The sequence below is a fragment of the Simochromis diagramma genome, unplaced genomic scaffold, assembly GCF_900408965.1.
Source record: "Simochromis diagramma unplaced genomic scaffold, fSimDia1.1 OVJJ01000387.1, whole genome shotgun sequence".
In the NCBI taxonomy this organism is placed as follows: domain Eukaryota; kingdom Metazoa; phylum Chordata; class Actinopteri; order Cichliformes; family Cichlidae; genus Simochromis; species Simochromis diagramma.
Genome location: NW_024387152.1, coordinates 5,090,297 through 5,106,452, shown reverse-complemented (window position 1 = coordinate 5,106,452; position 16,156 = coordinate 5,090,297). Strand labels below are relative to the sequence as shown.

General features: G+C 41.3%; 1 protein-coding gene across 1 annotated transcript in view; it reads left to right on the top strand.

Annotated features, from left to right (window-relative positions):
- The window catches only part of pex14 (peroxisomal biogenesis factor 14), a 45,423-nt gene that overhangs the window by 24,129 nt on the left and 5,138 nt on the right, over window positions 1–16,156 (top strand). Inside the window, exons 4-8 of the mRNA XM_040047714.1 lie at window positions 1,262–1,384; window positions 4,227–4,312; window positions 6,082–6,184; window positions 9,904–10,001; window positions 15,396–15,487. Coding sequence (XP_039903648.1) covers window positions 1,262–1,384; window positions 4,227–4,312; window positions 6,082–6,184; window positions 9,904–10,001; window positions 15,396–15,487 — 502 coding nt within the window. The remainder of the gene's footprint in view (window positions 1–1,261; window positions 1,385–4,226; window positions 4,313–6,081; window positions 6,185–9,903; window positions 10,002–15,395; window positions 15,488–16,156) is intronic.

The window sequence follows — 16,156 nt, the reverse complement described above, 5'->3', positions numbered from 1 at the left end:
CAAATGGGAGGACTTGTTTTTCTTTTCCTTTTTGTTTGTTTTAAATCACATCTTGTCCACCTTCAGAACTGAAACTTTCTGCTTTACATTTGACTTCTCATAAAACTATCAATCCACATGGAGGTTATTGTATGCTGTCTCGTATAGGCCACTCTGGAGGTCGGTAGAAGAACTGTTATATCTCTGTGCAGATACTGTTCTGTTAATGAAAACGTGAAGCAGTCACTTGAAATACTGCATACGAACACTTTCCGTTCTCTCAATATCTCTGAAAAGATGGAGGAAGCATTAGGCAGCGCATGTGAGAAACTAAATCCTGAGGGAATAGTTTAAGTAAAAGACTCTTTTACAAATCTGATTATCTATCATTAAGTAAGTGAAATTACAGAAGGAAGTAATGGCTAAAATCTAGGAGAAGTACAAAATATTCTAATGTAAATTGTGTTGCTTCTTCATTATAAGGTGCTTTTCTCTATCTAAGAACTACAATATGTTCCAGTTTTGTTGTTTTTGTCTTCAGCTTTCTCTTACTTGTTCTGCTATAAATGTGTTTTTTTGTTTTTTCCCCAGCATGTTTCATCAAAAGTTATAATTATTTTCTTTGTTTAGAGTAAGATGCTCATTAAAAGATGAGACCCACAGCAATGGCAGCATATGGTGGCTGAAATAAAATCCTTTCTTGCCACAAAAGGAGATGTTCATATTAGATTTTTTTTCCTCCTCCCCTCTGATTCTCCATCGGGGAGCCCTTTGCAATTTAATCATCACTAAAATCATTAAAAAGATCTGAAGATTAAATTATATTGGCATTTGCAAAATTATGTAATACATTTACATTACAATGAAGAAATTAAAATAATGCATTTTCACTGTCTGGGGTGTATGAAATCTCCACATGGGAAATATAACTGGAGAAGTGGACAGACTCTTATTTTCTTTGCCTTTGGTGGCAGTTAATAGGCTAGCAGAGTTTCAGATTTCACTGTGTGAACCTTTCCGCACTCTCTTCCTTTGATGGATGTCCCTGAATCAAAAACTCTCGCTGGAATTTCCGAATTATGAAATGAAAATACATTTTTGAGAAAGAGTCTTTGTGAAATTGAATGAGATTTGACATACTTTCTCTAAATTCTACTTGAAAGATTTGTGGGGGGCTTGGGAAGTATTTAAGCATACATTATGATAGCCAAAGAGCCATTTGGTTTTTCCCATTAAGGGAACATTTTTGCGAATGCCTTATAAGTGTGTGTCTTCATTACAGGCCTGACAGATGAAGAGGTAGAGTTGGCCATCCAGCGTTCTGGCTCCACAGAAGCACTGCCTCTGGTCCCTGCAGGGCCCGCACATCCACTCCATGCAGCTCAGCTCCCTCCTGCACCGCTCAGTGAGTACATATATCATTTTCTCAACTTTTTTAGCACCTGCAAATGCATGCGTGCCCTACAGAAATAGTTTGAGACTTAAAGATTTGAGACTGAACAGAGATCCTTGTGCTTTGCAGATGTGTTGTTAGAGAGCTTCCCTCTTGCTTTTGTTAACCCTGTTTAGTTTGTTTAAATTATCTGTAGCTCCTCATATACCTCGCTCTTTACAAGTATTACAGTTATACGTAGCATACGACATATATTTCCTGCACTGTGGATTTAGACACAGGAAATATGAGCACAAGCTTATGAAGTCTCTTGCCATTCTGTTTCAAGGGGTTCCTCCTGGCGAGACCCCGCACCACAACCTGTATCTTTATTACCTCAGGAGGTTATGAGTGCTGTCCACTGATTTACCAATGCAGAATGAAGTCCGCGTAATGCTTAACCCATATGACAATGATTCCAGATGTATTCCACCCTCATTTATTACCACACTGTCCTTGACTCCCCCAGCATCTCATGTTTTGTAATGAATGTGATGTTGATGGGATGGCCATGTAGTTAGGAAGACTCGCAGCTCTCTGTCCATAGTGGAGGGTTTTATATCAAAACGGCTATAAGGGAACTGCATAATGAGGTGAGAGCGCGGAGTCTTGTATGGGGGGTCATGCCGAAAAGAGGGGGCTACCTCCCTGTGATGTCCTTCTTATGGGGACGGTGCACAGGGACCCGCATCCATCTCTGTCGAAGTAATGGATACTCTGATCTCTATTTCCACACGGTAGAAGGACAGGAAGGCCTCCACTGAACCCAATAAATTTGAGAGGAGATTGGAAAAACGGGGGATGGAGACCACAGTTCCACAGCTTAAGTGACCAAATAAAAAAAAAAAAGGACAAGTAGAAGTGGTATAGAAAAAAGGAGAGATGGGGAAAGAATGAAAGGTCCTAAAAGAGGAGAAAAGAGAAAGTGAAGACCCCTGGTGATGCAGTGAGGCTTGTTCAGGGTCAAACACCTATCCCAAGGACTTCCAGGCCTTTCAGATGCGCCGTATTCTGGGATAGGTGACAAGTCTATCTCAGCTATGTTGACGAAGACCTAAATTTATGTGGTTACCATATGGATGTTGGAGATTGATTCAAAATTTTCGATAGGAAAGGTTACAGGATCATTGCAGTGTGCTGCAAAAGCAATGAAATGTGCCCTTGAGATGGAGAATAAAGTAGCATTCACCTTGGAAATATACCATGTAGTCCTGTATGACAGCGGGTCTCTCATTTTATTTGCATGTAAAAATCACACAAGTGCTAAGGCACAAAATCAATCTGGTTTACTTACTTCAAGCCAGTAAACATGTACCACATAACCCATTAGGTGAAATCAGACCTGTAATAGAATATCAATGGTGTGCTTCAGTGGCCTAGCCTCTAATAATTTCCTATTCATTTTGGCCCCACCAGAGTAAATAAAGAAAAACTCATATATTTCCTCAAGACTTGTTTGTTGTTTAGTGACATTTTCAGTTGAATGCTTCTCCTCTTAAGAGGGGAATTTCCACTTTGACAGACAGTTGGCCTACCCAGATGACAGCTTGCACAATGACACACTTTCACATTATCTGTCATTCAGCAAGACAGCAACTTCTAAAAGCACAAATACACTCTCTCTTACCTTTCTGTTTAGTTTTGAAGGTTTATATATAAACACTGTATCTGCCCCTGTCACCCCCACCTGAAAGGCTACCATTGGAAGACAATGGTAGCCTTTAATAGAAAAGCACAATAAATAGTGCATGTTTATTTCTGTAGGCTTAACCCTTATGGTTCAGATGTTCTGCTTAAACAGGGTTCATTATTATGTCATACACACAAGAGAGGTGAGTACAGTCCTGTTCAATATCAATTAAATGTCAACTGTTTTACCAAAACCAAAATATTTTGCAAAATACAAAGCTTTAAGCAAAAATGAAATGCAACAACAGCGAACACACTTGTGATTACCAATACACAACTTGCGTAATCTTTGATTACTGAACAAAAAGTGTTTTTCATTTGACCTAATTGTGTTAGCATGGTCATAAAATGACCTGTGAATGCCACGACTTTCTTAGTTTTGCACTTCTGGGCTGTTTCTCCTGTATATGCGTGTCTCCATGAGGGCGCTACATGGAAAAGAACTGGAAAATGGGATTCTGAGAAAAGGATACTGGAAGATCAATGACCCTTTTAAAATCAGTGGCACTACAGTCTCAGCTGTAATCAGGAGCTATAGAATAAGCTGTAGTACCACTAATCAGAGCTGCTGTGGCTGTTCCGCTAAAACAACACCAAGGACAATGTGTTATTTGCAATGACAGGCAAGTGCTCTAGACTTACCACAGGGGTTGTTAATGGAAAGAAGTGCTAGTTGAGTTATATTAAATGTTTAATCGTGCAAAGGTCAGTCAGCATTCTTAAAAGAAATTATGCAATACTTTTAATGCTGCATTTCAAGTTTTTGTGCAGCTCGAGTTACACAAAGAATCTTGTCTTGTATCCCGACTTCCTCCCCTCACTCCCAGCCAGTCACGGTGGGTGGCTGCCACTCCCTGAGTCTGGCTTTGCTCGAGGTTTCTTCCTGCTAAAAGGGAGTTTTTCTTTCCCACTGTCACCAAGAGTGCTTGCTCATAGGGGGTCGTTTGGGGTTTTCTCTGTATTATTATTATTATAGGATCTTTACCTTACAGTATAAAGCACCTTGAGGACACTGTTGCTGTGATTTGGGGCTATATAAATAAGTTGAACTAGCACTCTCATGCAAAGTAGTGCATATGCATATTAATGTCAAAAGCTTAATGTTTAATCTTTCTTCTATGTCCAGGTCCAACGGGCTGCAGGTGGAGGGACTATGGTGCCCTTGCCATCATTATGGGGGGTATCACATTCTGTTTTTATCAGCTTTACAAGGCAAGTTACACGACCTCATTTTGTCTGTTTCATCACTGATTTATTTGTTTTAATGTGACCAATTGTTGTGCTGTTAATATGCCACATCCTGACATCTGTCTGCACTGCCTCTCCCTTATATCACATTAAAATTGGTTAGCGTTAGTTTATGATGAACTACGGTGCTAGAATAGAAGACGCCTCTGCACTATGTAACAGCACTTTGGTCTTGTTATTAAAGCTACCCTGCTTTACGTCAAAGCATGATGTCATCTGAGCACATTTTCTCCTCCCCTCAAATAGATATTTTTTTGCTTTAAAAACATCTGCTGACACCACACACAACTACTTTTTTCATTTATTTTTTTGACATTCTACAGTCTAAAAATATTCACCGTTCTTTTTATTTTATTATTTTTTTTTATCAGGCTTAGCAGCCCTTGAACAAGAGCTCAGGAGGCCCCTTGTCCCTGCTGACATTAATCCCATAGTAGTTGTTAGTAGTAGTCTGAGTGGCATGTGGAAGCCATTACTCTTGTTTTAAAGGAGGACAGGAGCTTTAGCAGTAGCTCTTGGACTAGGTGACAGCCCATTCTCCTTTGTGTATAGAGGAGAGAGAAGGGGAGCAGGTACCATGTATGTACATATTGCCCTGCTGACCATGTCAGATGCACTTGCTTTCCTTTAGTGCTGTTATGTCCTATTATTTCCTTTTTCATTAGAGAGCTTTTCATAAAGCTGCACATGCACATTCACAGACTGTACCAGTCCACTGTTTCCCACATGCTGCAGTGTTGGCCAGCCACCGGTCACCTGGGAGGTGGGATTCCCTGGTGGGACGGCACAGGTTGCTGTCATGTCACTAGAGTGTAGCGCCAGTCGCACCATATGTCCAGGCTTGTGCCCATACTTTATTTATGTTATGGTGCACCTTGTAAACACCACACTCTCAGCAACCCACTTATTAATTACCTCGTGTTGACACCCATTTAATCTTTTTCTCTAAAAAGTGTTTATTACTTGCACTGGTGTGGCTGCCTGCCACCTGAGCTGGAGAGAAAACCCGGCAGAGAGCTGGAAACTGGCAGTTACTCAGCCTTAAGAGCAAATAAACAAACACAGATATACAGATAATTTTAAGGCAGTTCAGTGGTTCCCTAAATGTATGTGTGGACATTAGCTTTATATGAAACATACATGAAAAGGACTGAGCGAGATGCTCACAAACTGCTCGTCTGGGTAACCCTCTCACTGGGTAGCAAACATCCTCATTTGGCTGTCAGATATACATATCATTTGGTAGAGTTTTGTTTATTTAGTGGCAGAGATGATAAACAGAGTGACATTGTTTTTGGTTTTGGAAGACTATTTTCAGTGTTCACCACCATGTTTTTCCCTGTAGGCTGGTGTCTTGCTTTTACTGTCCTTTTCACAGTTTCATTCTTTTTATAATGTTGAAAATATGCTTTTGGGCTTGCAGCTTTTTGCTTAGAAAAGCAGCAGGTTTTTGACTTTTCTGCTCTATATTTAAAATGACTAATCTGTTATCACAGTTGTTGATTTTCTTACCCACTAATGGTTTCAATACGAACGTGTGTACACACCTATTTTATCATCCGCTCTAGAAATCTTTTCACCTAATCATGCACTTTAGACAGTGACGCACAAGTCCAATAAAACAATGCCATTGACCCTGGACTGCCACGTCTAGGTGGCCCTGTCTTTTCCTCATCTTTCTCCCCCTATCCACTAGAGAGAAGTGTAATATTGTGCCATGCTTTTAATTGCAGAAATACATCCTTCCCCTCATTATGGGAAGCCGAGAGGACAAGGAGCATCTGCAGAGGATGGAAAGCAACATTGCGGCAATGAGTGGCACGCTGACACAGACAGGTGAAGATTAATATCTTCATCACTTTCTCCCTCCTTAACATTTTCCCTCATTTATCTGTCGCCAAAATCGGGGGCCCTGCGCGTTTTTAACAAATGACGCCGCTGTCATTTCGCTTTAATTTGAAATTGCTTGTTTACTGTCAGGCTCGGGCTCAATTAATTACGTTTCGCTGAAAAGCTCTTAACCTCGGAATATTAATGAGGAGTTGGGAAATGACAACTTTTCTTCCACCCCACCCATCCCGTCTCACTCCCCCCTTCCATCCATCTCTCCCCCACCCTTCCGCCCTGCACCAACCTCACCCCCATCCAAACCTCCATCGCCATCATCATCATCATCCACCCTCTTCCCCATAGGTGGGCATAAAGTTCATTTTAATTTTGTGCGCGCGTGTATGTGTCTGTTTGTGTTTGTGTGCATGATGTGCACGAGTCGCAGTGGCACTGTGTGGCGTCTGGGCTCAGCGCTGGGCCTGGTGTGATTAAGTGCATGGTGACAGGTGCGGCTCCCATGTTGGACAGGTGAGGAATCTCAACCTGGCTGTCAGACGTGGAGGGAGAGAAAGAAGCGGGGAGAGAGATGCTTTCCGTGCTCTTCGTCAGTATAATTAAAAATCCAGGGAGGCGTAAATGAGAGAGGCACTCTGAGAAACTTTGGTCTCGTTAGCAGTAGTGTTAAACTAGAGTGTGTTTTTCACCGGAAAGCTACCAATCCCCATTTCAGACAGGTGGCTCTGGCACACCGTATTGTTTGTTTTGTGTTAATGATAATAATTAAAAGGCATTTTATTTCCAAGGTGTCTTTTCAGATTCTTTAAATTAAACCAAATGTTCCGGAGTTCTAAAACATGCAAGGTTATAGGGTATTAAATGAAACATTAATGCCACTTCTTAAAAGAAAGTTGCACTGTTTAGGTAAGCTTTGTCTCAAATGTTATTTGGTAGGCCTTAATGAATTTTTTAAAATTCATATTTCATTTGTAAAACAGGTGTAAACCTTATATTATTAATCTATTAGTAAATTGTTTACGTCTCTCACTTGTTTTTCAGGCTCTATAGCGAGAGACCTGTGTTTATGTAGATTTTCTTTTTTTTTAGCCTGAGAGACAAAGAGGGGCTGAACTTGATTATAAATACGATCTGATTATTTTAAATACAGACATCCTTTGTTTGATTTTCCCGTCATCTCCAAATGAAAACAAATCGAGAATCTGAGTTTATGGCTTCTGTCACGGACCAACGTAGTGCAGATGAAAATATGGCTGTTATCATTTTATCCAGTCACACCCATGCTATTGTTTTCTGGCCGGCAAAGGTAGGTGGAGGGCTGCAATTGTGTAGGATCGCGTGCAAGGTGTGCCGCCCTGAATCTGATTAACAAATATATGTTCTTTTATGGTCATTTTCTCCCAACTATGCAAACACATTTCCTCTGGCTACTTCACTGCCCATTCTTGCTCTACTTATCACTGATTGGAGATTTGCCAACTTGCAAACCCTGTTTTGTTTGCTACCAAAGACAGGATTTCTCAGTAGGAGTTTTTTTTTTTCCCCTCTCCCAGTGTGAAGGTGAGACTCTAAAGGGAGAGAAAAAAAAAACACAGGTCTTTTCTTCAGTCAATAGAGGGAACTAATTTGCTATGACTGCAGTAGCCACACTGCTATTGTAGTTAATGACTGTTGTAGTTAACAGTTGGGGAGAGGGGTTGCAATTACACTGAGAGTTTTCTCCCCCTGCTTTCTCTTTGTCTTCCTCTCCCTCTCGCTCCTCTCTGCACTGAGTAATAGCGACCGACTGCCTCGCCGCTGCCAATTGCTTGAACCCCCTTTTGTTAAAGTTCATGTGTTTCTCTAGTGCCAGGCGCAATGAGGTGATGTATCCTTTTGAATGGGGACTACATTAGTCTCTCTCGCCAGCCTCAGCTCAAGAGTAAGGGCCTTGACTCCCATTATGATTTGCCTACAACTTCACACAGACAATTAATGAATGGATCTTGGAACTACTTCAGCGCGCCCAGGCTGTAATGGAATTGTGCGGCTGTTTGGGCACTCTTTGTTGGTGGGAGCCATATTGGTGACCAGCTGGCCATTAAAGACAGAGACAGGCCTGGACATATGTAGTGTACATTATATTGAGGTATTTACTGAATAATTTACTGAATGCACAATGTGCATCCCTCTCACAGCAGCTGCAAGCACCACACATCATCTTGCCTCTGATTCTCTCTAACACAAATGCATGCACACACGCACACATCGCAGCTACAGCCTCCTTCTGATTCATGCCTGGCCAAAGTCATTGACTTTATTAATATTCCTGGCTTCATATCTGTGATAACTGGGAATAAGAGTCTAAGCCATACAAAAGAGTCAACTTTCTGGAGAGACATTAAAAAGAGTTTAGCTGCGGACGGCTGAAAATGCAGTGGCGTTGGTAATTCGGGAGGCGCAGCATTACAGGCTGGCAGAGTGACCCACACATCTGGATAAGCTGTTTTGTGGTAAGGTGGAATCGCAGACTAATAGGGCAGCTCTCGGTTTAAAGTGCACACCCCGTCATAGTAACACCTTTTTAAGCACGGGTTGCCATACCATTTAATTTTATTGCCGTCTTTAGAAAGGTTGGTCGCACTCTGGATTACAAAACTCACTGAAAAACTGAAACTGTTTGCACAAAAGTCTCCAGCCCCAACCGGCAGTCCTGCTCGAACTCGTATTCTGTAGAAAGCTTGAAAAGATCAAACGTTTCAGCACCCCACCTATATTGATACAACTCCACCCATTTAAACACAGGTGTCACTGCAAGATATTAGTGTCTTTGAAAGATCAAATATTTTGTCTGTGCTGGTTTTTCAAAAGAAACCCAGCTCCAAAGCTAGGCGCTCTGTCTTTTGTCCTGGCCTGGGTTAATGTGAGAGCAGGGGTTCTTTACATCCCGTCCAGCCGGCTGCAGCACAGGCTTTTAACCATTGGCCTGACAACCTCAGCAGTGGACCGCCACAATATCTGTTGATGTTAATCCTATTAGGCTTGATTTAACACTTTACACGCCCATGATTTATATGAATGTTTATTGGTTTTCTGTAATATAATCAGCTCGGGGAAACTTAATGCATTGTTTGGTAATACACGCGTGACTGGAAGCAGGGGCAACAAACTGTGCCTGGTGTTATTTGAAATCATACACCTTCCTCCAACACCAACACTTGAACTAATTCAATCTTCAAAGTCAATGGAAAAAGAACAATATTTATTAGGATTAGGGGGGACATTTTGTCTGGCAGCCTCCTCCCAAATGAGAGCCTTGTTTTTTTCCTTTGTTGATCGTTTGAGGATTTAAAGATGCATTAGAAGGCAGTGTCTGGGTGGATAATGGAAGGTTAGAGACTGTTATTTGATTTAAGTTCAGACACTAGAGATTAATACCTCCATCCTATGTGCCCCCTCCTTCCCACTATCTACCCCCGACGCCTCGGACCAAAAAGCTGCGACTAAAGTTACCCGGTATTAGCTTTGATTACAATTCTCAGAGGGCCGCTTTGATCAGTGACTCGAGTCTCATCGGTTCTGTCATTGTGGAAAGAAAACAGTTGTTTTGTATCAATTAAATAACTTCATCATAAAACATAAAGCTGCGCGTCTTTTTTTTTTCTTTCTTTCTTTTTTAAAAGACAAACTTGAATCACTTTGTCATCTCTTACTCTGCTTGTTCTTCACAGTCAGCCAGCTGCAGCAGACCCTGCTCTCTATCCAGGAGGTGCTGGTCCAGCAGCAGCAGAAAATCCAGGACCTCTCCCAGGAACTAGCTGCATCACAGGTGGGTAGCAGCTCATCAGGAACTCTGTATCCTTCACTTGACAGCCCCAGCAATTTGTTAGAAGACCACCAATACTGAGGTAGAAATCTGGCGTTGTACCTGATAGCGTCGCTTTCTTCTTTTGCCGGTTTTACTGGTCAGCTTTTAGAACACGTACTGCATAAAGCTGTGGCCAGTTTAGAATTAAACTAAGTTAAATCTTAATCTGTCCATTCATTAAAGCATGAAAGTTTTTATTCATTACATGTTTATTGTGGACTAACATCGGTGTAATGAAACAACTTTGCGGTGCTGACAGTAAGCGAGGCCACGCTGCAGTTTGGACACCTTTTTAAAGGTCCGTTATTTTGTGATTGATGTTTTTGAGGAAAGCTAGACGGGCAGTAACTTTGGAATTGCAGAAGAGCTCGGTAAACGTGAGGTTGCAGCTCAAAATCTCCAGATTGATGAGGAGAAGGAGGAGGTTTTCTCGAGGCCTCTGTGTACTAAAATCTTTGAGTCATAACTACCCAAGACAGACAGCCTTATTATACTGTATATCATCAGAACACAAGCTACAAAAAAATAAGGTGCAGCTCATCATGGCACCATAATCTTTAACCATATCGTTCCTCTTTGCCTTGATTTTTATAGTCGCTGTCCATAATCTCCTCAGAATTGTAAGTGTTTAGGAGAATCGGACTGAGTGATTGTTCTCAAACTTATGTGCAGGGATGAAATGTTGCTTGCTTTTTATAACGGCGCTCATAAATTGCTTTATGATCTCTGGGCTCTAAAAATTGCCTTGGAAGAGACAATCTTAGACAATGTTTTATGTCCACAGCTTGTTAAGCACATGGGTGTGTAACTGAAGCATCTGGATATGGCAGGAAAACATATGTGGACACATCTGCTTCGGCACAAACGAGGAGGAAAAATATGGATAACTTCCCTGGACGGGGTTCATCAAAAACTGAAGACTCGGAGCTCTTTTTTGTTCTTTCAGGATCTGAGCTGCACATTGTCTCTGTGTAGCGTAGAACGAACACATTGATGGAGTAAATCAGCATGTATGATGGGACCTGTGATCTGATTTGATCCCACGCTGAGCTGAAACAGAACTATCTAAGATAGCGTACAGGAGGCCCCGTTTAAACAATGAGTTTCTTCCGGCACAAAGCAGTGTTATTTATTTTATTTATCTCTAAATCACAGATTGGATAAAAAAGTGTCCCCTTCATTTGCTATGAGTGCCTTGTTGGACAGCAGTAGTGTATAAAAAGTATATTTCCCATCAAAACACCTATTAAACAAATCATAAACTCTGCTTTATAGTTATAGTGTTGATCTTAAATTTTCCCTGCGAGTCGGCACGAGGCCCCTCTGTTGTCTCAGGCCGCGGGGGGAAATTGGAAAATTGTTTTCAGGTCCGGCATTTTTGATGAGAAACACATGTTGGAGCTGGGGAGCTACTTATCATTCACCGTTTGTGGCTTTCAGGGTTTGCTTCACCACACTGCTCAAAGCGCGCCACGCTTAGCAATTATACCTCTCAACGCGGAAATGTGCCTTTAACCCAAAACACATGGAGACTTCTGTTTCCTCAGCTGCTAAGTAAACATTTCTCGTAGTCTGAAACCGCTCAATTGCGGAGCGCGTCTACTGTCCCTAAACTGGGGACCTCATTATGGAAGTGAGTTTAAATACTCTCGCACACACACAACACGGGCTGATTCTGCACATTTCCAGGCTTGAAAGCCTGGGACAGTTTCCCTCTTTTTCACTTTTCTCTCCGTTAAAATGATCCTGTAAAGACATGCTGTTCTATTCTACTTCTGCTGTTAAGCATAGATTTGCCTTAGGATGATTCATCCCTGATGTTAAACAGCCAAGTCTATTTCTGCTCTATTATCATTACAAATCTGCCTGTTAACTGTGTTTGCCCTGCTGTCTCAACTCACTGATGGCTCTCTTTATTAGTGGATACTACATAGAAGATTAGAAACCGTCTCTTTGGCTTGCGTAAGACGAACTGCCAGTAGGAAAGTGCATAAATAGAGTGAAATCAATTGCACTGTACCAGTGTTTCCACTCAAAAACACTCCTCTGGGGAGTTCCTTTTGAAGCTAATTCCATCATAAATATACATGTGTTACAAGAAAACACACTGTCTGCCGGCGGAATAACTGTGAATTAATTTGCCTTCAGACACTCTTAAACAAGGCTTGTTAAAGATCTTATCTTGTTGCTAATGGTCCACAGGCATTTATCTTCATTTAGCCAGATGCGCTGCCATCCTTGGGTGCTGCTAGATTTGGTCTTTTTTTTCTTTTCTTTGCTTGTAATATATATTTTTCTTTTTTTCCCCTCTTTTTCCTGAAGCACTTAGTTAACCAGCAGACCCCATCACACGCACGCATCCACCCGAGACACATTAGTTACACGGCTTTTAAACCAGTTAGAGGAAATCTTTACTTTGAGCAGTATTTACACAGTAAAAGAAACCGCATCCATCCAGCACAGAGGCGGTTGATAATTTAATAGGTGGCACCTCCCTGCTAGATTGACTTTGCGTTATTTGGGTTTTGGTTGCTGGGTTTATTTGTTTTTTGGTTGTTTGTTTTTATGCATAATGCTCTTTGCGATTTAAAGAGCCAAGTGGAGAATTATGTTCTCCAGTCCTTAGGCCACACAGAGCCCTGCACCTGTACACCAGGAAGTGCAGTAAAAGTCAAACATGAGGGGGGAGGGGATGCACAGGCATAGCTCTGAAGATTTGTTTTAGCATACAAAGCAAAACTCTAGAAATGGAGTTCTGAATACAAGGCTATGGTAGTAGTTTAGCAAATCATGTATTTGTGTTGATGAAGTGAACTGAAAAAAAATTAAAAAATATGAATTATTTACCTAGAGGTATCCAATCCATGTCCACATACTAGGAACCAAAATCTAATTTTGGATGCATCTCTTTATAGTGACAGAGGAGTCAGTATCCGAATTTCAAAATATATATGTAAATATGGTATATAAGTGTATACAGTTCAAAACAAAACACAAGGATGCATGCATTTGCATAAGAAAAGCATTTCAACAAAAGCAACATATATCAAAGTACATTTAAAAATGAATAACATAGGCAAAAAAAACCCCACGGCTGCCATGGTGTATAATAGCGCACAGGTCGGATTCTGCACTGTAATGGCTGGAAAGAGCTGGAAGTGTCTCTTAAAAGATGCTTTTGTAATCAAAGCTGCTGAGAAATTGCAGCGGTTAAATATTTTGATCAGCAGTTTGTTAAAACATCACAACTGACACACTCGTGCGGTCTATTGGACATGTGTCAGCACTTCAGGTGGGGCTTTTAAAGCGAGGCGTACTTCAATTCTCTGCAGTCACTGATACCCCCACCACTCAGCCTCCATCCAAACACCCAGTGCACTTAACACACGATTCTTACACAATGTGTGTGTGTATATATATATATATACTGACATAATGTATCTCAGAGCTGAAATCCAGCCCTGGCCCAACATTTAATTAGGTTTCTTCAGACTTAATAAGACATATGTCAGAGTTAGTGTTGTGTGACAAGCCTTGATGTGAGATATTATATGGCGCTGCTCTGTAGATAATGCATATTATGTATGTAGCTGGTGGTTAACAAGTCTGCTCTAAAGCCTTCTTTTCTAATGTTATGTGACATAAGTATATAGAAATCATTACAATTCACTTATTCGGAGTAATCGGCCCTTTTTCTTCAGTTGATTCTGCGCCTTGGAAATCTTTTAGCTCAGCCTACACAGCAATTAATTTTTTTCCCATCATAAAATGAGAGAGAAGCAGAATTCAGCCTTATTATACGGGTGCCTTGGGGAGGCGAGGGATTAAGATGGTTCTAATGAGGTGACGGCTGTAATAAGAGTGTCTTCAGCAGGCCTCCAATGCACCACCTCTAAAACACGACTCCTTATCAGCAAGGTTTAGGAGCGATAAGAGCCCCCCCCCCCCCCCCCAAAAAAAACCCTCTTTCCCACTCGCCTCCTTTTCTGTCTCCCTTCACTTCTCCTCCTCTGCCTCCTTCCATCCACTGTAAATGAGTCTGATCCCTTTCAGATGTGATTCAATTAATTTCTCTTAGATTTAATTACAAGCGAAAGAGTCCAAGTTATCCCTCTCCCCTCGATAGGGGGTCCACGCTTCCTAACAAGCTTCCTCTGGTGAGTCAGGAGAGTCTTAATTACAGTTTTTACTTTTCTTTTATCCCACTTTTTCCCTTGTCTGCTCCTTCTACTCCCTCTGGTCTTGCCAGTTTATCCTCACGCATGTTTGTATTTTGTGTGCAGGACTAGGCTAAGAATGGTTAGCAGTTATCTACTTAACACCTTCCAAAACATTTTCATGGTTAGATAATCGAGTCTCGCCGCAGGCTACGTACATCTGTGCGCAGTTCTTCCAAAGAATGACATTTCCTTTTCAGGTAGCTTTATTTGAATAGTTTTGAAGGGCAGTGTAAAAATTTATGGACTTCTGTGTAACAAATGTCTTTTGTTTTGTTTTCCCCCTCCTGCCTTGTAAATCATTATTTGATGCCTTCTGAAGACTCACTTTTTTTCCTTTTTTTCTTTTTTTTAACATAACCCACTGAAAACATCGGTTTCAGGTGCAAGCAGGCAGGGCCTGCAGGTTCTTCCTCATTTCCATGTTTGTTGTTCAGTTAGTAGTTTTATCATTCCAGGCCTTTATCAAAACTCCCTATTTTACAGCTGCCTCAGTCAAAGTCCAGCTTGTTCCTTAAAAAAAATTGCTGCAGAGACAGATTTTCAGCAGCAATTTGCCATTCAAATACTTTTCCATTATACCCTTTAACATTTCATGCTGCACCAATGCCCGTGTGTGGCTACACACGCCTTTGATAAAAGACAAAAAGGACAAAACAAACTGCTAAGCTTTGGTCTGCCTCCATGAATGTGGCTATTGTTCAAGATAGTCATTATCCAAAACACAACACACTGGCCTAATCTTTTCTAGATAGTATGGAAAATTATGTAAAAACAGCATGATTCACACTCACTGGACTTTCTGACGCCATAAAGGTGGATACAGTGAGATTGTTTGTCCTTTTTTGTCATCGCCGGCAGTAGGCAGTTGTGAGGTTGTTATGGTGACGGATGACCTGACTACACACAAACATGTGGCTTTTAGCATTTGCATCTACCATGTTTGTTTACCAGCCGGCCTTTTTTTTTTTTTTTTTTTTTTTTTAAAGAACCTTTTTTATTAACTCATATCGTTGAAATCAATCATAGAGGAGCTGTTGAAAGTCCTACAGAAAGCTCAATTGTGCTGAAACCCTGAACAGTGCTCGTGTGTGTGTTTTTGACAGTTGTGCGTGTTTCACTTGTATTTTTCCTACAGGCCTCGTCCTCAACGAGCCGCATCCTGGACAGCCAAACAGTAGGAGAGCTGAAGGCTGAGATCATCTCTTTGAAGGGCTTACTGCTCAGCAGGTAACAAAGTTATCCCGACCCCTGTCACATGAAACAGGCCAGGTGTGCGTGTGTGTGTGTGTGTGTGTGTGTGTGTGTATTGAAAGGCTTAGGACTTGGTGGTTTTTTTTGCACGTTTGAGTTCCTTAATGCAGTCCATTTGAACTGTGTGACAGTGTAAAACTGGGACAAAGCACCATCAGCATGATATGCAATTTGATTCATAAAACAACTCATTTGTTAGCATGTGGTAGCTCTTATTCAGATGTGATTTTTGACAGCACTAGGGGTGGGTTTTGATGATCGATTTATCGATTAAAATCGATTCTGGCTCAGATAACGTGATATCGATTCATTAAAATCCTGAATCGATTTTTTTAATATAAATTTATTTTGCCCGAAATGCCAGAATCTCAGGTGAAACCTCACGAAATTTCAACAACCACCAAACAGCTAAAACAGTGAATGAGAGCAGGAACACGGATTCTGCACATAAATGTAAACACAAAGCTCGGACCCGCCGACGGATCAGAATCAGTGAGATGTCGCCTTTCTCACGGTCGGGGCTGAAAGCCGACAGCTCGCTGATTCTGATGTTTCGGCGGGTCCGCGCTTTGTGTTCACGCCCTTTTCGCGCTGATTCTAAAGCTGTTAGTTTTATCTCTCGCCAAACAATAATGACCGAACCAG